This window comes from Salmo trutta, chromosome 36, assembly GCF_901001165.1.
Source record: "Salmo trutta chromosome 36, fSalTru1.1, whole genome shotgun sequence".
In the NCBI taxonomy this organism is placed as follows: Eukaryota; Metazoa; Chordata; class Actinopteri; order Salmoniformes; family Salmonidae; genus Salmo; species Salmo trutta.
This window is the reverse complement of record NC_042992.1, coordinates 18051840-18073970: the sequence shown is the minus strand read 5'-3', so window position 1 is coordinate 18073970 and position 22131 is coordinate 18051840. Positions and strand designations below refer to the sequence as shown.

The 22131-nt window shown below is 42.0% G+C and overlaps 1 protein-coding gene across 1 annotated transcript in view; it reads right to left on the bottom strand.

Moving 5' to 3' along the window:
• The window catches only part of trpn1 (transient receptor potential cation channel, subfamily N, member 1), a 45032-nt gene that overhangs the window by 15970 nt on the left and 6931 nt on the right, over nucleotides 1-22131 (bottom strand). The window contains exons 4-23 of the mRNA XM_029734880.1: nucleotides 21689-21802; nucleotides 21185-21289; nucleotides 16101-16199; nucleotides 15784-15885; nucleotides 15382-15483; nucleotides 13745-13843; nucleotides 13294-13494; nucleotides 13016-13117; nucleotides 12713-12811; nucleotides 10871-10999; nucleotides 10391-10519; nucleotides 9852-9968; nucleotides 9544-9642; nucleotides 8979-9179; nucleotides 8498-8596; nucleotides 7808-8014; nucleotides 5206-5307; nucleotides 4873-4971; nucleotides 4609-4758; nucleotides 4375-4482 (exon numbers count right to left, since the gene is read on the bottom strand). Of these exons, the coding sequence (XP_029590740.1) occupies nucleotides 4375-4482; nucleotides 4609-4758; nucleotides 4873-4971; nucleotides 5206-5307; nucleotides 7808-8014; nucleotides 8498-8596; nucleotides 8979-9179; nucleotides 9544-9642; nucleotides 9852-9968; nucleotides 10391-10519; nucleotides 10871-10999; nucleotides 12713-12811; nucleotides 13016-13117; nucleotides 13294-13494; nucleotides 13745-13843; nucleotides 15382-15483; nucleotides 15784-15885; nucleotides 16101-16199; nucleotides 21185-21289; nucleotides 21689-21802 (2463 nt within the window). The remainder of the gene's footprint in view (nucleotides 1-4374; nucleotides 4483-4608; nucleotides 4759-4872; nucleotides 4972-5205; nucleotides 5308-7807; nucleotides 8015-8497; nucleotides 8597-8978; nucleotides 9180-9543; nucleotides 9643-9851; nucleotides 9969-10390; nucleotides 10520-10870; nucleotides 11000-12712; nucleotides 12812-13015; nucleotides 13118-13293; nucleotides 13495-13744; nucleotides 13844-15381; nucleotides 15484-15783; nucleotides 15886-16100; nucleotides 16200-21184; nucleotides 21290-21688; nucleotides 21803-22131) is intronic.

Sequence of the window (22131 nt, the reverse complement as noted above, 5' to 3'; positions counted from 1 at the left end):
TAGCACACCTGTATTTGGGGAGTTTATTCCATTCTTCTCTGCAGATCCTCTCAAGCTCTATGAGGTTGGATGGGGAGCGTCACTGATCAGATATTTTCAGGTCTCTCCAGAGATGTTCGATCAGGTTCAAGTCCGGGCTCTGGCTTGACCACTCAAGGACATTCAGAGACTTGTCCTGAAACCATTCCTTTGTTGTCTTGGCTGTGTGCTTAGAGTCCTTGTACTGTTGGAAGGTGAACCTTAGTCCCAGTCTGAGGTCCTGAGTGCTCTAGAGCAGGTTTTCATCAAGGATCTCTCTGTACTTTGCTCCGTTCATTTTTCCCCTCGATCCTGACTAGTCTCCCAGTCCCTGCCGCTGAAAAACATCCCCACAGCATGATGCTGCCACAACCATGCTTCACCGTAGGGATAGTGCCAGGTTTCCTCCAGACGTGATGCTTGGCATTCAGGCCAAAGAGTTCAATCTCGGTTTCATCAGACCAGAGAATCTTGTTTCTCATGGTCTGACAGTCCTTTAGGTACCTTTTGGCAAACTCTAAGTGGGCTGTAATGTGCCTTTTACTGAGAAGTGGCTTCCGTCTGGCCACTCCACCATAAAGGCCTGATTGGTGGAGTGCTGCAGAGATGGTTGTCCTTCTGGAAGTTTCTCCCATCTCCACAGAGGAATTCTGGAGCTTTGTCAGAGTGGCCATCAGGTTCTTGGTCACCTCCCTGACCAAGGCCTTTCTCCCCCGGTTGCTCAGTTTGGCCAGGTGGCCAGCTCTGGGAAGAGTCTTGGTGGTTCCAAATTTCTTCCATTTAAGAATGATGGAGGCCACTGTGTTCTTGGGGACATTCAATGCTGCAGACATTTTTTGGTACCCTTCTCCAGATCTGTACCTCGACACAATCCTGCCTCGGTGCTCTACGGACAATTCCTTCGACCTCATGGCTTGGTTTTTGCTTTGACATGCACTGTCAACTGTGAGACCTTATATAGACAGGTGTGTGCCTTTCCAAATCATGTCCAATATATTTTATTTCCCATAGGTGGACTCCAATCAAGTTGTAGAAACATATCAAGGATGATCAATGGAAACAGGATGCACCTAAACGCAATTTTGAGTCTCATAGCAAAGGGTCTGAATACGTATGTAAATAAGATACTTCTGTTTTTATTTTAATACATTTGCTAAAGTAAAAACATTTTTTGCTTTGTCATTCTGGTGTATTGTGTGTAAATTGATGAGTTAAAAAAAAAATGTAATCCATTTTAGAATAAGGCTGTAACGTAACTAAATGTAGAAAAAGTCAAGGGGTCTGAATAATTTCCGAATGCACTAGCAATGGTCATCACAATTGTTTATTTATATTTATTTATTTTTTTGTGTTTACTTTTACCCCTTTTCTCCCCAATTTCATGGTATCCAATTGGTAGTTACAGTCTTGTCACATCGCTGCAACTCCCGTACGGACTCGGGAGAGGCGAAGGTTGAGAGTCGAGAGTCGTGCGACCACTGTGCCACTTGGGAGGCCATCACAATTGTTAAAAGGTTTTTAAAACAATTATAGCACCTAAAACATTTTACTGCCACAGACAAAGAGTTCAGGGATGTTGGTGGTAATTCAGGTATTCAATTAGTTTTCCTATAATATATATTGTAATTCTTATAATTCACTCATATATACATTTTGTAATGGTATCAGGTTTTTTTTATTTATTTTGTGTTAAAATGAAGAAAATTATATATGCCTCATTTGCATAAATACACTGGGGGTATTTGCATATATTAATACATTAACATAAAGCGATTGAACAGGGCCGCAACCACGAAAAATTTTCTCTGTCTAGGTCTACCTGTACTCACCTGCTCTGTCTAGGACTACCTGTACTCACCTGCTCTGTCTAGGTCTACCTGTACTCACCTGCTCTGTCTAGGCCTACCTGTACTCACCTGCTCTGTCTAGTTCTACCTGTAGTCACCTGCTCTGTCTAGGTCTACCTGTACTCACCTGCTCTGTCTAGGCCTACCTGTACTCACCTGCTCTGTCTAGGTCTACCTGTACTCACCTGCTCTGTCTAGGTCTACCTGTACTCACCTGCTCTGTCTAGGTCTACCTGTACTCACCTGCTCTGTCTAGGCCTACCTGTACTCACCTGCTCTGTCTAGGTCTACCTGTACTCACCTGCTCTGTCTAGGCCTACCTGTACTCACCTGCTCTGTCTAGGCCTACCTGTACTCACCTGCTCTGTCTAGGCCTACCTGTACTCACCTGCTCTGTCTAGGCCTACCTGTACTCACCTGCTCTGTCTAGGTCTACCTGTACTCACCTGCTCTGTCTAGGTCTACCTGTACTCACCTGCTCTGTCTAGGTCTACCTGTACTCACCTGCTCTGTCTAGGCCTACCTGTACTCACCTGCTCTGTCTAGGTCTACCTGTACTCACCTGCTCTGTCTAGGTCTACCTGTACTCACCTGCTCTGTCTAGGCCTACCTGTACTCACCTGCTCTGTCTAGGCCTACCTGTACTCACCTGCTCTGTCTAGGTCTACCTGTACTCACCTGCTCTGTCTAGGTCTACCTGTACTCACCTGCTCTGTCTAGGCCTACCTGTACTCACCTGCTCTGTCTAGGCCTACCTGTACTCACCTGCTCTGTCTAGGTCTACCTGTACTCACCTGCTCTGTCTAGGTCTACCTGTACTCACCTGCTCTGTCTAGGCCTACCTGTACTCACCTGCTCTGTCTAGGTCTACCTGTAGTCACCTGCTCTGTCTAGGTCTACCTGTACTCACCTGCTCTGTCTAGGTCTACCTGTACTCACCTGCTCTGTCTAGGTCTACCTGTACTCACCTGCTCTGTCCAGGTCTACCTGTACTCACCTGCTCTGTCTAGGCCTACCTGTAGTCACCTGCTCTGTCTAGGTCTACCTGTTGTCACCTGCTCTGTCTAGGTCTACCTGTACTCACCTGCTCTGTCTAGGTCTACCTGTACTCACCTGCTCTGTCTAGGTCTACCTGTACTCACCTGCTCTGTCTAGGTCTACCTGTACTGTGCTGTCTAGACTACCTCATTAATTAATTACTGTTGTTGTCACGTTCTGTTGCATAATTCAACAAGTGTGTCAATAGCAGGATACCCTCAGATTAAAAATCAACAGGCTTGGCTCTAGATTACACCTATCTATACATCCTTAACATTGTTTGTGAGATCAGACATAATATCCAAGTGTTCATTTTTGGAAGTTACTTTCATTTTAGTGCATCTAATTTGTAAACATTTCAACTGTATGAAATTATTACTTTTTTAAATTCCACAAAAAATGAATTCCACAATTATTTTCTTTCTTGTGATGTAAGTGCCGAGATGATGTGTTAAATCCCAGATGAAGCTTTAGCGTTCTTATAGATGCAACAGAAAGACAATGTATTCCATTGGCCCATTTCAGCCATTACCAGAATGTGTTTGACACATGTGTTTGACACGGCGGTCGTAACGTTAACGGTAAAAAACAACAGGCAAAGGTATGAAGAGTAAAAGGAAAGCAATCAACCCAGCGAGATGCCCAGTCTTGCAGTCAAATGACCAAATTGCCCTCTAGTGGCCTCATGGGAGGAATGTTATTAATATTTTTCATAATTCAATTAAAACACTTTTCTTTTGTTATTTTTTTTCAGAAAATCCTTTATTTTAATTTTCTGTGATTTACATAAAGCCTTGGGATGCAAACTAAAAGTTGTGTATATTTCAGCTCTATATCTATATATAATTTTTAAGCCCATAACCATGTGTGTGAGGTGTAAACTTTTGTTCAATGTAGATTTGTTTAAGACTACCAAGAAACACTCTGTGTGACCCTGATTTAGCACACTGCAGTAAAAGGTTAGTGGATTTTGCACCCCTCAAAAACAGGAAATTGATGCCTGACAAAGACAGATCCTCAGGTGAGCGGGGCTTACGCATTGCTATATTCACACATATTGTCACACCCTGACCATAGAGAGCACTTTTATTTCTCTATTTTGGTTAGGTCAGGGTGTAATTTGGGTGGGCATTCTAGATTTTGTATTTCTATGTTCTATTCTATGTTTTCTATTTCTTTGTGTTTGGCCGAGTATGGTTCCTAATCAGAGGCAGCTGTCTATCGTTGTCTCTGATTGGGAATCATACTTAGGCAGCCCTTTTTCCCACCTTCAGTTGTGGGATCTTGTTTTTGTATAGCTGTAAGAAGCCTGCAAGACTTTTCATTCGTTATGTTGTTTATTGTTTTTTTCTGGTTCACCTTAAATAAAATGATGATGAACCCAACTCACGCTGCGCCTTGGTCTACCCATAACGACGAACGTTACACATATTCACTTACGCGGATGCGCACACACACAAAAAAAGCTTACCTGTATGTCTGTCACTTTGTCTGCCTGTACACCAGGGGAGTTGAGCAGCATCCTCACCACACTCTCATGGCCAGACTGGGCAGCCAGGTGCAGGGGAGTGTATCCTGACTGGAGCACACACACACACACACACAATGAAGGACTTTTTATGAAGGACTCTTTTATTCATGGGGGAAGACTGTTGATTTTCTGGTCATAAGTGAGTTGTGGGGTTGGCACTATAAAGTTACCTACCTCTGAAGGGGGCTGCTGCACTGGTATTCCCTCCCCACTGTTGCTGTTTGGGATGCCACTGCGCATGGTGGCCGGCACCTTGGTAAGGATCTCTCTGACAAAGTCCACCTGACCAAAACGGGCTGCTACATGCAACGCAGTCAACCCTGTCTGGGATCATAGTTACACATTAAATCAACATACCTAAACAAATGTATCTACTACAGTATATAAGGTATCCAACTGTAGTTAACATTTTCTAGTTTTAAGAGTAGGGACAGATACCTTGGAGCTGGTGATCTTAAAGGAGAGGCTTCCCTTCAGCACGTCCATGATGTGTGTGTGACCGTTCTTGGCTGCCAAGTGTATGGCTGTCATCCCTTCCTGGGAAGATGAGAAAGTTAATGAGCTTTTGAATGAATTGATCTGAGCTACTTTTGAATGAATCAATCTCTGCTGAGCTATTCTTTACTGTAGACTGGGTTTTGTATGACACCCTAAAAATGAATTGAATAAATGTAGCTACAGTCAGTAACAGTGCATAATTTCTGGTCAGTCTGCGGTCAGTCTTTGGTTAGTCCCCCCCAGGTGAGGCTGTGTGTTCTCTCCATCACTCACTGCGTCCTCTTCAGCTACAGACGCCCCAGCCTCCAGGAGGACCTTCACCACCTCGGTGTGTCCCCCAGCAGACGCCAGGTGCAGAGGACAGGAGCCATTGGTCTGGGGATGAAGGAAAGTGGACAGAATGGATAAAACAGTCAAGCTGGTGACTAAGCTTATCAATCACCCCTTATCCCTTTGATTATCATATCAAATCAAATTCTATTTGTCACATGTGCCGAATACAACAGGTGTAGACTTTAAGGTGAAATTCTTACTTCCCAACAATGCAGAGTTTAAAAAATACAGAAAATATACATAGTAACACAAGAGGAATAAAATACACAAGAATAGAGCTATAAACAGGGAGTACCAGTACCAGATCAATGTCCTGCTATTACAGGGAGTACCAGTACCAGACCAATGTCCTGCTGTTACAGGGAGTACCAGTACCAGATCAATGTGCTGCTGTTACAGGGAGTACTCAGTTTGTGTGATGGCAATTTGCATATACTCCAGAATGTTATGAAGAGTGATCAGATGAATTGCAATTTATTGCAAAGTCCCTCTTTGCCATGCAAATGAACTGAATCACCCCCAAAAATTCCACTGCATTTCAGCCCTGCCACAAAAGGACCAGCTGACATCATGTCAGTGATTCTCTCATTAACACAGGTGTGAGTGTTGACGAGGACAAGGCTGGAGATTACTCTGTCATGCTGATTGAGTTCGAATAACAGACTGGAAGCTTCAAAAGGAGGGTGGTGCTTGGAATCATTGTTCTTCCTCTGTCAACCATGGTTACCTGCAAGGAAACACGTGCCGTCATCATTGCTTTGCACAAAAAGGGCTTCACAGGCAAGGATATTGCTGCCAGTAAGATTGCACCTAAATCAACCATTTATCGGATCATCAAGAACTTCAAGGAGAGCGGTTCAAATGTTGTGAAGAAGGCTTCAGGGCGCCCAAGAAAGTCCAGCAAGCGCCAGGACCGTCTCCTAAAGTTGATTCAGCTGCAGGATCGGGGCACCACCAGTACAGAGCTTGCTCAGGAATGGCAGAAGGCAGGTGTGAGTGCATCTGCACGCACAGTGAGGCAAAGACTTTTGGAAGATGGCCTGGTGTCAAGAAGGGCAGCAAAGAAGCCACTTCTCTCCAGGAAAAACATCAGGGACAGACTGATATTCTGCAAAAGGTACAGGGATTGGACTGCTGAGGACTGGGGTAAAGTTATTTTCTCTGATGAATCCCCTTTCCGATTGTTTGGGGCATCCGGAAAAAAGCTTGTCCGGAGAAGACAAGGTGAGTGCTACCATCAGTCCTGTGTCATGCCAACAGTAAAGCATCCTGAGACCATTCATGTGTGGGGTTGCTTCTCAGCCAAGGGAGTGGGCTCACTCACAATTTTGCCTAAGAACACAGCCATGAATAAAGAATGGTACCAACACATCCTCCGAGAGCAACTTCTCCCAACCATACAGGAACAGTTTGGTGACGAACAATGCCTTTTCCAGCATGATGGAGCACCTTGCCATAAGGAAAAAGTGATAACTAAGTGGCTCGGGGAACAAAACATCAATATTTTGGGTCCAAGACCATGAAACTCCCCAGACCTTAATCCCATTGAGAACTTGTGGTCAATCCTCAAGAGGCGGGTGGACAAACAAAACCCACAAATTCTGACAAACTCCAAGCATTGATTATGCAAGAATGAGCTGCCATCAGTCAGGATGTGGCCCAGAAGTTAATTGACAGTATGCCAGGGCGGATTGCAGAGGTCTTGAAAAAGAAGGGTCAACACTGCAAATATTGACTCTTTGCATCAACTTCATGTAATTGTCAATAAAAGCCTTTGACACTTATGAAATGCTTGTAATTATACTTCAGTATTCCATAGTAACATCAGACAAAAATATCTAAAGACACTGAAGCAGCAAACTTGTGGAAATTAAAATTTGTGTCATTCTCAAAACTTTTGGCCACGACTGTACACTGATTTATAAGGCCATATTGGGTAAAATGCCATTTTATATCTTTCTCTTTTTTAGTCAGGTCGGTAAATAAATATAAATTACGGTCCCATTCTCATTTGCTTCTAACAGTACCAAAAATTAGGACAGGTCATGGTAGTTTTAGTTACTCAGCTCTGTGGTCCTGGAATTCTCTTCTGAACATTTTAAAATTTGATGATCTAGTTTCGTTGGTGGAGTTTAAATACTTGATCGATGTATATATCATAGAAGAGTGTAATTATTTTTAGGACAGCTGTTTTAGTCAAGACTTTTGTGTTTTTTACGTAAAAGGTTTTTGTTGTACTGTATGTGTTTTGTTTAATGTTGTGTTAGTGTTTGTAAGTTGTTTTGTCTGAAACGTTGTTCCCCCTGCTGCTATTGGACCAGGTCTCTCTTGGAAAAGAGATGTTATCTCAATGAGAAAAACCTGTATAAATAAAGGTAAAAAAACAACAACAACAAAAAACAGAGCAGCACTATGTGTAATTATTGTGTTATTCTATAACATTGTCATTCTCTATTGTTCTGTTTCCATGTTACATTTTCAGCCAAGCACAGAGAAACAGTACTTCCTGACTCCTTGTGACTTCTAACCCCTGACCTCTGACCTTGTTACTCAGCGTGGTCACTCCCCCCTGTTTGAACTTGAGCAGTTCCCTGATGACTGCCAGGCTGCCCTTGGCCGCAGCGATATGGGTGCAGGTGGCCCCCTTCACATTGGCCAGGGTGGCCAGCTCTGGACGGTGCTTCAGGAACAGCTTGACCACCTCAGAATGGTCGTTCTCTGCAGCCAGGTGGAGGGGCGTCTGGCCGTGCTGGGGACAAGAGAGACATAAATGAAAGGAAGGATGGATGACTGACTGAATTAACCAATGAATGGATGTATGGATAGGCGGCCGGTAGCCTAGTGGTTAAGCGTGTTGGGCCAATAACTGAAAAGATGCTGGTTCAAATCCCAGAGCTGACTATGTGGCAAATCTGTCGATGTGCCCTTGAATAAGGAACTTGACCCTAATTGCTCTGGATAAGTGCATCTGCTAGGATAGATGAATGAATGATAGTTAAATGCAACCAGGGGGGAATCTGGCCATGCTGATAGGAAAGGCACAGGTAAAATAACGAAGAAATTAGACCAGGACTTGGTATGTAAAATGAGATTGTTGAAGTTACGACTACAGAGAAATTTCCTTCAGGAAAGATTTACATTTTAATTTGTCTATTTAGCACAGACAAGATTTAAATAGGCACAGACAGCCACACACAGACAAAGGCAGTGTCAGACAGAGAAACAGACTCACTATGTCTGTGGCAGTGATGTCTGCTCTGAGATGCAGCAGGCTGCTGCACACATCCAGCTGTCCACTGATGGCAGCGAGGTGGAGAGGTGTCTGCTTAGTCTGGGGGTCAAACACACAGAGGTTCAGAACACCTTATTTATCTTTATGGATCAGGAGTGGACAAATAAAAGTATTTCTTAAGAAAGAGGAAGATATGGCAAGAGACTTTGCTAGGTGTTTGATAATAACTTTATTTCCCCTGAGCACACAGATTAGCCTTGTGAAACTCGACTGACCACAACACTCATTTCGTTTCACTTCAATATAATAGAACAGAATGTGAGCTTGTGAGATCAGGTTAAACAAGGTTACACACAGATGCCTACGAGAATATATATGACATCTGCCCCAATAATAACCAAATGTACTCTTTTATTTCCTATGACTAGGGACATGTTCTCAAGACCTCCATAGTTGAGGGGTCATTGCTCAGCTCACTGACCAGGGAGAGAGCATCGACGCTGGCTAGGTGTGTCTCCACCAGTTGTCTGACCAGGCTGGCAGAGCCGTTCTGGGCCCCCAGGTGTAGTGGAGTGAGGCCCAGCTTGGTCTTGGCATTCACAAAGGCCTTATGGGACAGCAGAATGTCAGCAATGTCCTCGTGGCCCCGCTCCGCTGCCAAGTGGAGAGCTGCCTTGCCGTCCTGTCGGATACATCAGAGTTGTGTTCATTAGGCTCCAAACGGAAGAAACCGAAACAGGGAGAGACAATGTAAACTTGTCCAATAACAAACCCTAGTTTTGGTTTTGTAAGTAGAGATTTGCCTCGCCGTCCTGTAGGATACATCAGGGTTTTGTTTATTAGGGCACGCAGCACAGACATGACGATGTCATATCTTCTTTGGCTTTTATCCTGCTTGAGTCAAGATGACCACATTGCAGTGACTCAGCAAAATGAACATTTTACAGCTCAGCAGGCAGTGGCAGAGTTGAAGAGACAGAGTTAAGTTGTGGTACAGTATATTGAATTAGCCAATGGAAAAGTCTGAAACATTCCAGGGCCCTCACCTCATCAAAGACGTCCACCCTGGCGTGGTTCTGAAGCAGGATTCTAACAACCTCTGTGTGACCTCTCTCAGAAGCCAATAACAATGGGGACCAGCCGTTCTGTATGGGCCCACAGAGAGTGCCCTCTCAGTAAAACAATAACACTACATAACCAAAAGGCAGAAGGCAGTTCATGCCACTTCGGAATTATACTCACCCGCAAAATACGCATTTAACAGTAGTACAAGTTATTTTACAGCAGTAAACCAATATTTAAATATCATGAGAAACTCTCCAGTAACACCCAAGTAACATAATTCTATCAGTACCTTGGAGTGCTTGTTGACTGCCATCTGCAGGCGACTGGAGGGAACACTGTTGAGCATCTCCTGTAGGACGTCAGTGTTGCCCACTCTGGCACAGTAGTGAAAGGGAGTCTCACAGGTCTACAGGACCAGCCGAGAGCAGGGAGAAACAACAGAGTGAGACACAGATTTACCTGTACACCTCAATAACATACACCAGAACATCTAACTACTATTCAGCTACCAAACAGAACGTATTGTACTGTACCTCCATCTGCTGTAGTGTACAGCATTGCTTAAAGGGATAATTCACTCAAAACACATCAACATCCCAGTTTTTACTCTATACTGAAAGTATTATCTTGAAAACTTGACATTTTTTGGGATTGTATTGTAGAGATCCTCCATAATATGATCCATGTTACAATTCCCACCAAGTTGTTTAACACTATCGGCACAAGGCATAGGGTGTTTGTAGACAAATTAATAAAATGCTATAGCTATTGTTGACACAAAAATACAAAGATTCAAATCATGATATCAGACTGTTCCTTGTGCCATACCTCTCTGGTTGCTGCAGTGATGTCTGCGTCATATTCCATCAGAGTCTTGATAATGTGTACGTCTTCTCCTTCTCTGTGGACGCTCTCCTTCTGCAGCTCAGCAGCCAAGTGCAACGATGTCTCCCCTTTCTGCAGTCACACAACAATAGAAGACTGGTACGTCAAAATCAAGAAATAAAGTGACATACAAAGAGGAGTTGGCAAAATTGCATGTGAAATGGAAATGGAAAATGGAAAAACATTTCTATAATAGAACAACAATCACAGTAATATTTCTATAATAGAACCGCTATCCCATCATCTGGTCCTGTGTGGCTCAGTCGGTAGAGCACGGCGCTTGCAACGCCAGAATGGCGGGTTTTAATCCCACTGGAACCACCCATATGAACATTTATGCACGCATGACTATAAGTCTCTTTGGATAAAAACTGTCTGTGAAATGGCATAAATGTTGATGATTATCATGAGTCTTATTCTCACCCTGTTCCCCTGGCTCACACAGCACTGGGCTTCCTCACGGCTTCTCTCACTGGTCAGATAGGTGAGAATATCCTCCACCACATGGGCATGACAGTGGCGCACAGCGACATGGAGAGGGTTCTCTCCAGCCTATGAATACAGAAACACACACATATATAAACACACACATGCATGCACATACAGTGCTTTCGGAAAGTATTCAGACACCTTGACATTCTCCATTTTGTTAGGTTACAGCCTTATTCTAAAATGGCTTAAATCGTTTTTTCCCCCTCATCAATCTACAAACAATACTCCATAAAAAACTGAAATATGACATTTACATAAGTATTCAGACCCTTTACTCAGTACTTTGTTGAAGCATCTATGGCAGCAATTACAGCATTGAGTCTTCTTGGGTATGACACTACAAGCTTGGCACATCTCTATTTGGGGTGTTTCTCCCATTATTTTCTGTAGATTCTCTCAAGCTCTGTCAGGTTGGATGGGCAGCATTGCTGCACAGCTATTTTCAGGTCTCTCCAGAGATGTTCGATCGGGTTAAGGTCGGGCTCTGGATGGGCCACTCAAGGACATTCAGAGACTTGTCCTGAAGCCACTCCTGCATTGTCTTGGCAGTGTGCTTAGGGTCGTTATCCTGTTGGAAGGTGAACCTTCGCCCCAGTCTGAGGTCCTGAGTGCTCTGGAGCAGGTTTTCATCAAGGATCTTTCTGTACTTTGCTCCGTTCATCTTTGCCTCGATCCTGACTAGTCCTTGCCGCTGAAAATCATCCCCACAGCATGATGCTGCCGCCACCATGCTTCACCGTAGGGATGGCGTCAGGTTTCCTCCAGACGTGGTGCTTGGCATTCAGGCCAAAGAGTTCAATCTTGGTTTCATCAGACGAGAGAATCTTGTTTCTCATGGTCTGAGAGTCCTTTAGGTGCCTTTTGGAAAACTCCAAGCGGGCTGTCATGTGCCTTTTACTGAGTAGCGGCTTCCGTCTGGCCACTCTACTATAAAGGCCCGATTGGTGGAGTGCTGCAGAGATGGTTGTCCTTCTGGAAGTTTCTCCCATCTCCACAGAGGAACTCTGGAGCTCTGTCAGAGTGACCATCGGGTTCTTGGTCACCTCCCTGACCAAGGCCCTTCTCCCCCGAATGCTCAGTTTGGCGGGGTGGTCAGCTCTAGGAAGAGTCTTGGTGGTTCCAAATTTCTTCCATTTATGAATGATGGAGGCCACTGTGTTCTTGGGGACCTTCAACGCTGCAGACATTTTTTTGGTACCCTTCCCCAGATGTGTGCCTTGACACAATCCTGTCTCAGAGCTCTACTGACAATTCCTTCGACCTCATGGCTTGGGTTTTGCTCTGACAACTGTGGGACCTTATATAGACAGGTGTGTGCCTTTCCAAATCCTGTCCAATCAATTTAATTGACCACAGGTGGGCTCCAATCAAGTTGTAGAAACATCTTAAGGATGATAAATGGAAACAGGATGCACCTGAGCTCAATATCGAGTCTCATAGCAAAGGGTCTGTATACTTACGTAAATAAGGTATTTCTGTTTTATATTTGCAAAAATTTCTAAAAAACTATTTTCTCTTTGTCATTATGGGGTATTGTGTGTAGATTGATGAGGATTTTTTGGGGATTGAATCCATTTAAGAATAAGGCTGCAACATAACAAAATATGGAAAAGGTAAAGGGGTCTGAATAAGCCACTGTACATACAGTACAACCACATGAAAAAACACATACATGACCACAAAAAGGAAGTGTTTTAGACTACTGAAAGTGGGAAATAGACTCAATGTGTCTTTGTTACACTGGTTAGACACAGAAAAGTGTTTCTACTTTACCTTAGATCTCCAGGTGAGGTCTCCTCCCTCCTCTTTCAGGGCTCTCATCATCCGCAGTCCACCGTGGCGAGCAGCAACATGCATTGCCGTCTCCCCATTCTGACAGAGCGAGAGAGAGCGAGAGAGAGAGAGAGAGAGAGAGAGAGAGAGAGAGAGAGAGAGAGAGAGAGAGAAAGAGACACAGACAGAGAAGCTGGAAGTTTATGTGGAACACAATCAAACAGCCTTGCTTTCAGATTCAGATAAGCCCTCTGATCTGATAAACCCACTCATCTCTGGCCACAGTGAAGGGAGAGCTCTAACCTCCTGCTCTGCGTTGACATCAGCCCCGCTCTTCAGCAGCATCTCAGCCACCTTTTCCCCCTCCTTCACTCTGGCAGCGATGTGCAGCGGGGTCTCCCGGGCCTTCAGGCAGGGGCAGAGGGAGGACAAAGGCAGGGTAAAGGTTAGCAGCACATGCCAACAATAGCAGTTACTATGGTACAAAAACCGTATTACTTTCCACACCATCGTCAAATATACAGCACAACCGAACAAATGTTGTATTGTGTATGTTTCTAGGACATAAGTGTATGTCTCACCTTGCCTCCATTGAGTTGGACCTGAGCCCCAAAGCCCAGTAGCATCTGCACCACGAGGGGCTTGCAGTTCTGCACAGCGATGTGTAGGCCCGTCAGGCCGTCTTTAGTGGTGGTGTCCACGTGTGCCCCCTTCAGGAGAAGAGACTTCACTACAGCCGTGTGACCTTGCTTGGCTGCAGCATGGAGACACATTGCACCTGACTGTGGAGGTGTGATGCCAGAGTATGATACATCAATTATAGGTAGGGTTCATTTGATAGGATACATTAAATAACATAGTAAGAAAGGATAATATATATATATAATGATGTATTCTAAATATTTGGCTATTCTCATACAGTATCTGTACAATGCAGTGCATTCGAAGACGTGATACTCAAATACAATTTCAGGCCAGTGATTTATGCTACTTTTTTTTAAAGTGCCCATTGGACACCTGGACTTCCTGTACCTTATTGGGCATGTGCAGTGGGACCCCTTTCTTCAGGAAGGTGAGGGCGGTCTCTGGATGTCCACACTGGGAGGCTATATGCATCAGGGTGCTGCCATCCTAAGAGAAGACACTGTAATTTATATACAGTCTCTGGAAAACTGAACACTGGTTTTAGAAGGTCATACAAAGAGACAGAAACAAATGTGATATTTTTATAATTTGAGGGTCAAATGCTTGGGATTTCCAACTCTGACCTTTACATTATTCATGCTAATGACTACTACAGCTTCTATAGCCAGACACCAGCACAGTAACTAATGACTACTACAGCTTCTATAGCCAGACACCATCACAGTAACCAATGACTTCTACAGCTTCTATAGCCAGACACCATCACAGTAACTAATGACTACTACAGCTTCTATAGCCAGACACCATCACAGTAACTAATGACTACTACAGCTTCTATAGCCAGACACCATCACAGTAACTAATGACTACTACAGCTTCTATAGCCAGACACCATCACAGTAACTAATGACTTCTACAGCTTCTATAGCCAGACACCATCACAGTAACTAATGACTACTACAGCTTCTATAGCCAGACACCATCACAGTAACTAATGACTACTACAGCTTCTATAGCCAGACACCATCACAGTAACTAATGACTACTACAGCTTCTATAGCCAGACACCATCACAGTAACTAATGACTACTACAGCTTCTATAGCCAGACACCATCACAGTAACTAATGATTACTACAGCTTCTATAGCCAGACACCATCACAGTAACTAATGACTACTACAGCTTCTATAGCCAGACACCATCACAGTAACTAATGACTACTACAGCTTCTATAGCCAGACACCATCACAGTAACTAATGACTACTACAGCTTCTATAGCCAGACACCATCACAGTAACTAATGATTACTACAGCTTCTATAGCCAGACACCATCACAGTAACTAATGACTACTACAGCTTCTATAGCCAGACACCATCACAGTAACTAATGACTACTACAGCTTCTATAGCCAGACACCATCACAGTAACTAATGACTACTACAGCTTCTATAGCCAGACACCATCACAGTAACTAATGACTACTACAGCTTCTATAGCCAGACACCATCACAGTAACTAATGACTACTACAGCTTCTATAGCCAGACACCATCACAGTAACTAATGACTACTACAACTTCTATAGCCAGACACCAGCACAGTAACTAATGATTACTACAGCTTCTATAGCCAGACACCATCACAGTAACTAATGACTACTACAACTTCTATAGCCAGACACCAGCACAGTAACTAATGACTTCTACAGCTTCTATAGCCAGACACCAGCACAGTAACTAATGACTACTACAACTTCTATAGCCAGACACCATCACAGTAACTAATGACTACTACAACTTCTATAGCCAGACACCATCACAGTAACTAATGACTACTACAGCTTCTATAGCCAGACAGCAGCACAGTAACTACAGTACCAACCAAACACAGATGTAATGTATATCTAACAACTGCCACAAGACTCATATACTTTATTATCTTAATCATGGTTCCATATGAGATCATAGTCCTATACTGTAACTGCACATATGGCTTGTTAAGATGTAGTGGTGGTAACCTACCTTAGTTCTGGCCAGGACATTGGACTTGAACTTCTCTGTGAGGACCTCCACCACGTTGGTGTGGCCACGCTCTGCAGCGATGTGCAGAGGTGACCTGTCCATCTGGAGGTTAGAGGTCAGAGGTCAGATAATGTTATGGTGCACATGGCAAAAAACTATTGAAACTCACTGGTGGACTACAATATAATACATAATTGGGCCAGTTTCCCAGACACAGATGAACCCTGGTCTTGGATTAAGAGGCACTTTCAATGAAAAATCTCCATTGAGCATGCTTTTGATTTGGACTAGGCCTAATCATTGTCCGGAAAAAACCCGGCCTAAAACATGGCTGAAACAATGGGATTCAGAAGATAGGGTTTTTTGTATAATACAGTTGGGCTTCCGTCCTTCCTCCCCCACCTTGTCAGTGATATTAGGGTTGGCCTTGCTCTGGTAGAACAGTTTCAGCAGCAGCACATCTCCCTCCCAGGCAGCTATGTGGAGAGGAGTCTGTCCTTCCTCCTGTCAGACAGGAAACAACAGATATACAACTCTACAATAACCACATCCAATAGCTGTGCTAGATGTTTTTACTGTCTCCATACCAATGTCTTGTCTATGAAAGTTTACCAGAACAGAATGCAATGCAGAGAACAGTATATTAACTTGGATTACTCATGCCTGTGATAGTCTTGTCTCCCTGTTTGCAAGGGGAAACTAATACACTGCCTACTCACATTTTGGATGTCTACATTGGCCCCATTCTCAATGAGGACCTTGGCCATCTCCAGGTCCGTTTTTCGGCAGCAGACATGGAGCGCTGCATCTCCACTCCCCTGAAGTACAGTATCAAACACATCATGTTGCACAGACTCACTTTGTTGCAATGTTTCTACACAGTAGCCTGGTCCCAGATCTTTTTGTGCTGTATTGCCAACTCCTACAGCTGTTGTCATGGCAAAGAATATAGGAGTTGGCAATACAGCACAAAGACATCTGGGACCAGGCTACCTATCAATGTGGACACAATGGCCACTATATCCTCAGTTTCGAAGAAAAATGGTCAGCCAGATCTACTCTTTAACAATGTTCCCTCTCTCCCAGGCCAGCACGTTGCTGCCATATGTAATGTGTAAAAAAAAATTAATAGTGAACATAATTACATTACAATCATTGTGCGTTGTGTCATAAACACCACATGTAAATAGAAAGGCCAGACCAAGCCTGTAAACCCCTGGAGGTGGAGCCCAGAACACAATCCTCAGAAGACACACAGGTCAGTAAATCACCCAAACAAGAAACGATAAAAAACTGAAAAACACTAAAAACATATTAAACACCCCGATAAAGTGGTTTGGGAGATTTGCACAGATTTTCCTTTAAAACTGGGCACTTTTTCTGTAAGTGCTCGGTTAACCTATTATCCCATTTTCACCATGACTTATTACAGGGCTAGCCACAATTGGAAACATGCTCCTACTTTGGGCTGTATTACCAAGTCATGGTTTAATATGTCACAGAGAGTAGTTTAATAGTGCCATTAGAGCATGAAGGGAGGGAGGGAATCAAAAGACTGGTGTCATATGACATAATGTTATAAACACTAGACTGGTGTTATGTGACATAGTGTTATAAACACTAGACTGGTGTTATGTGACATAATGTTATAAACACTAGACTGGTGTTATGTGACATAATGTTATAAACACTAGACTGGTGTTATGTGACATAATGTTATAAACACTAGACTGGTGTTATGTGACATAGTGTTATAAACACTATTCTGGTGTTATGTGACATAATGTTATAAACACTAGACTGGTGTTATGTGACATAATGTTATAAACACTAGACTGGTGTTAGGTGACATAGTGTTATAAACACTAGACTGGTGTTATGTGACATAATGTTATAAACACTAGACTGGTGTTATGTGACTTAGTGTTATAAACACTATTCTGGTGTTATGTGACATAATGTTATAAACACTAGACTGGTGTTATGTGACATAATGTTATAAACACTAGACTGGTGTTATGTGACATAGTGTTATAAACACTAGACTGGTGTTATGTGACATAATGTTATAAACACTAGACTGGTGTTATGTGACATAATGTTATAAACACTAGACTGGTGTTATGTGACATAATGTTATAAACACTAGACTGGTGTTATGTGACATAGTATTATAAACACTAGACTGGTGTTATGTGACATAATGTTATAAACACTAGACTGGTGTTATGTGACATAATGTTATAAACACTAGACTGGTGTTATGTGACATAGTGTTATAAACACTAGACTGGTGTTATGTGACATAATGTTATAAACAATAGACTGGTGTTATGTGACATAGTGTTATAAACACTAGACTGGTGTTATGTGACATAGTGTTATAAACACTAGACTGGTGTTATGTGACATAGTGTTATAAACACTAGACTGGTGTTATGTGACATAATGTTATAAACACTAGACTGGTGTTATGTGACGTAGTGTTATAAACACTAGACTGGTGTTATGTGACATAATGTTATAAACACTAGACTGGTGTTATGTGACATAATGTTATAAACAATAGACTGGTGTTATGTGACATAGTGTTATACATACTAGACTGGTGTTATGTGACATAATGTTATACATACTAGACTGGTGTTATGTGACATAGTGTTATACATACTAGACTGGTGTTATGTGACATAGTGTTATACATGCTAGACTGGTGTTATGTGACATAGTGTTATACATGCTAGACTGGTGTTATGTGACATAATGTTATAAACACTAGACTGGTGTTATGTGACATAATGTTATAAACTATAGACTGGTGTTATGTGACATAGTGTTATACATACTAGACTGGTGTTATGTGACATAATGTTATACATACTAGACTGGTGTTATGTGACATAGTGTTATACATACTAGACTGGTGTTATGTGACATAGTGTTATACATGCTAGACTGGTGTTATGTGACATAGTATTATAAACACTAGACTGGTGTTATGTGACATAATGTTATAAACACTAGACTGGTGTTATGTGACATAGTGTTATAAACACTAGACTGGTGTTATGTGACATAGTATTATAAACACTAGACTGGTGTTATGTGACATAATGTTATAAACACTAGACTGGTGTTATGTGACATAGTGTTATAAACACTAGACTGGTGTTATGTGACATAGTATTATAAACACTAGACTGGTGTTATGTGACATAATGTTATAAACACTAGACTGGTGTTATGTGACATAGTGTTATAAACACTAGACTGGTGTTATGTGACATAATGTTATAAACACTAGACTGGTGTTATGTGACATAGTGTTATAAACACTAGACTGGTGTTATGTGACATAGTGTTATAAACACTAGACTGGTGTTATGTGACATAATGTTATAAACACTAGACTGGTGTTATGGGACATAATGTTATAAACAATAGACTGGTGTTATGTGACATAGTGTTATACATACTAGACTGGTGTTATGTGACATAATGTTATACATACTAGACTGGTGTTATGTGACATAGTGTTATACATACTAGACTGGTGTTATGTGACATAGTGTTATACATGCTAGACTGGTGTTATGTGACATAGTGTTATACATGCTAGACTGGTGTTATGTGACATAGTGTTATAAACACTAGACTGGTGTTATGTGACATAGTGTTATAAACACTAGACTGGTGTTATGTGACATAATGTTATAAACACTAGACTGGTGTTAATTGACATAGTGTTATAAACACTAGACTGGTGTTATGTGACATAGTGTTATAAACACTAGACTGGTGTTATGTGACATAGTGTTATAAACACTAGACTGGTGTTATGTGACATAATGTTATAAACACTAGACTGGTGTTATGTGACGTAGTGTTATAAACACTAGACTGGTGTTATGTGACATAATGTTATAAACACTAGACTGGTGTTATGTGACATAATGTTATAAACAATAGACTGGTGTTATGTGACATAGTGTTATACATACTAGACTGGTGTTATGTGACATAATGTTATACATACTAGACTGGTGTTATGTGACATAGTGTTATACATACTAGACTGGTGTTATGTGACATAGTGTTATACATGCTAGACTGGTGTTATGTGACATAGTGTTATACATGCTAGACTGGTGTTATGTGACATAATGTTATAAACACTAGACTGGTGTTATGTGACATAATGTTATAAACAATAGACTGGTGTTATGTGACATAGTGTTATACATACTAGACTGGTGTTATGTGACATAATGTTATACATACTAGACTGGTGTTATGTGACATAGTGTTATAAACACTAGACTGGTGTTATGTGACATAGTGTTATAAACACTAGACTGGTGTTATGTGACATAGTGTTATAAACACTAGACTGGTGTTATGTGACATAGTGTTATAAACACTAGACTGGTGTTATGTGACATAGTGTTATAAACACTAGACTGGTGTTATGTGACATAGTGTTATAAACACTAGACTGGTGTTATGTGACATAGTGTTATAAACACTAGACTGGTGTTATGTGACATAGTGTTATAAACACTAGACTGGTGTTATGTGACATAATGTTATAAACACTAGACTGGTGTTATGTGACATAATGTTATAAACAATAGACTGGTGTTATGTGACATAGTGTTATACATACTAGACTGGTGTTATGTGACATAATGTTATACATACTAGACTGGTGTTATGTGACATAGTGTTATACATACTAGACTGGTGTTATGTGACATAGTGTTATACATGCTAGACTGGTGTTATGTGACATAGTGTTATACATGCTAGACTGGTGTTATGTGACATAATGTTATAAACACTAGACTGGTGTTATGTGACATAGTGTTATAAACACTAGACTGGTGTTATGTGACATAGTGTTATAAACACTAGACTGGTGTTATGTGACATAGTGTTATAAACACTAGACTGGTGTTATGTGACATAATTTTATAAACACTAGACTGGTGTTATGTGACATAGTGTTATACATGCTAGACTGGTGTTATGTGACATAGTGTTATACATGCTAGACTGGTGTTATGTGACATAGTGTTATACATGCTAGACTGGTGTTATGTGACATAGTGTTATACATGCTAGACTGGTGTTATGTGACATAGTGTTATACATGCTAGACTGGTGTTATGTGACATAGTGTTATACATGCTAGACTGGTGTTATGTGACATAGTGTTATACATGCTAGACTGGTGTTATGTGACATAGTGTTATACATGCTAGACTGGTGTTATGTGACATAGTGTTATACATGCTAGACTGGTGTTATGTGACATAGTGTTATACATGCTAGACTGGTGTTATGTGACATAGTGTTATACATGCTAGACTGGTGTTATGTGACATAGTGTTATACATGCTAGACTGGTGTTATGTGACATAGTGTTATACATGCTAGACTGGTGTTATGTGACATAGTGTTATACATGCTAGACTGGTGTTATGTGACATGCTTGGGTGTACCCAACGCACTTCTGTACTTTGATTGGTTGTAAAGTACATGATAAGTTGTACATTTTGGGCCAATGCATATATTTTGGTCTAACCTAATATCAAATAAATTTTGATTTATGTAACTGTCCATTCATTTTACCTACACAGATTTCCTATCCAGAGCTTCTAACTTATTTTAAAACCTTAACCTTTACTTTAATATTTGTCAATAAACATTAGGTAGCTATTATTATGAATGCTATATATACAGTATAGTTCTTATTCCTAAATGAAACCATGTAACCCCAGACACCTTAGTTGGCTCTTACTGTTTTCTGAGCCCTAAGCTGAGGCTCAGCTAGAGTTCCAAGGAGCTCCCTAACGATTCCAACATTCCCGGCTTCGACGGCTAAGAGCAGTGGAATGCAGCCATCCTGGACACAGACACAAAGAGATGGAAACAATGACTGTCTGTGAGCTGCAACCCAGCACAGTCAAGAGCCAGAAAATCTCCTCAGGGTAAAGATAATATACTGTGAAAGTCAGTGTGTGCATCTGAAATGGCACCCTATTCCCTATATAGTGCACTGCTTTTGACCATGGTCCATAGGCAGGGCCCATAGGGCTCTGGTCAAAAGTAGTGCACTATATAGGGAATAGAGTGCCACTTGGGACACAGCCTGTGCTCAGCTTATATATGCAGCACAGTCGGTTATTCCAGTCATTCGAGACCACACAGTAATACATTTGATTGACGGATGAGGTGAGAAGTGATGGATGAGAGGGAGGAGAAGAGTGCGTCCCGCTGCGGTATCATGTGGCAGATACCCTACCTTGTCTGGTACGAGCCGGGCCTCTTTGCTGGAGAATTTGAGCAGTGTCTGGATGGTACCGAGGGATGGGGTGGCTCGGGAGGCAGCAAAGTGGAGAGGCAGCTGGTCCTTGGGCTGGTATAATGAAGAAAAGAGGACAGAATGAGGGATATGGTTGCAGGTTAGTGTTTTTTTGTCAATAATCTTGTTCTGGAGGGAGCACTACAGAGTGGTCACTAGCTGGCACAGCCATAAAGTCCTAAAATCTGATTTTAAACCTAACACTAACCTTAACCATAACCTTAACCACACTGCTAACCATAATGCCTAACCCTAACCTTAAATGAAGACCAAAAAGTTCATTTGTGTTTTCATGACTTTTTACAATATAGCCAAGTTTGACTTTGCAGCTACCCCATCTAGTGGAATTTGCTCAGGTCTGCCTCCAAGGCAAGACGTATGAC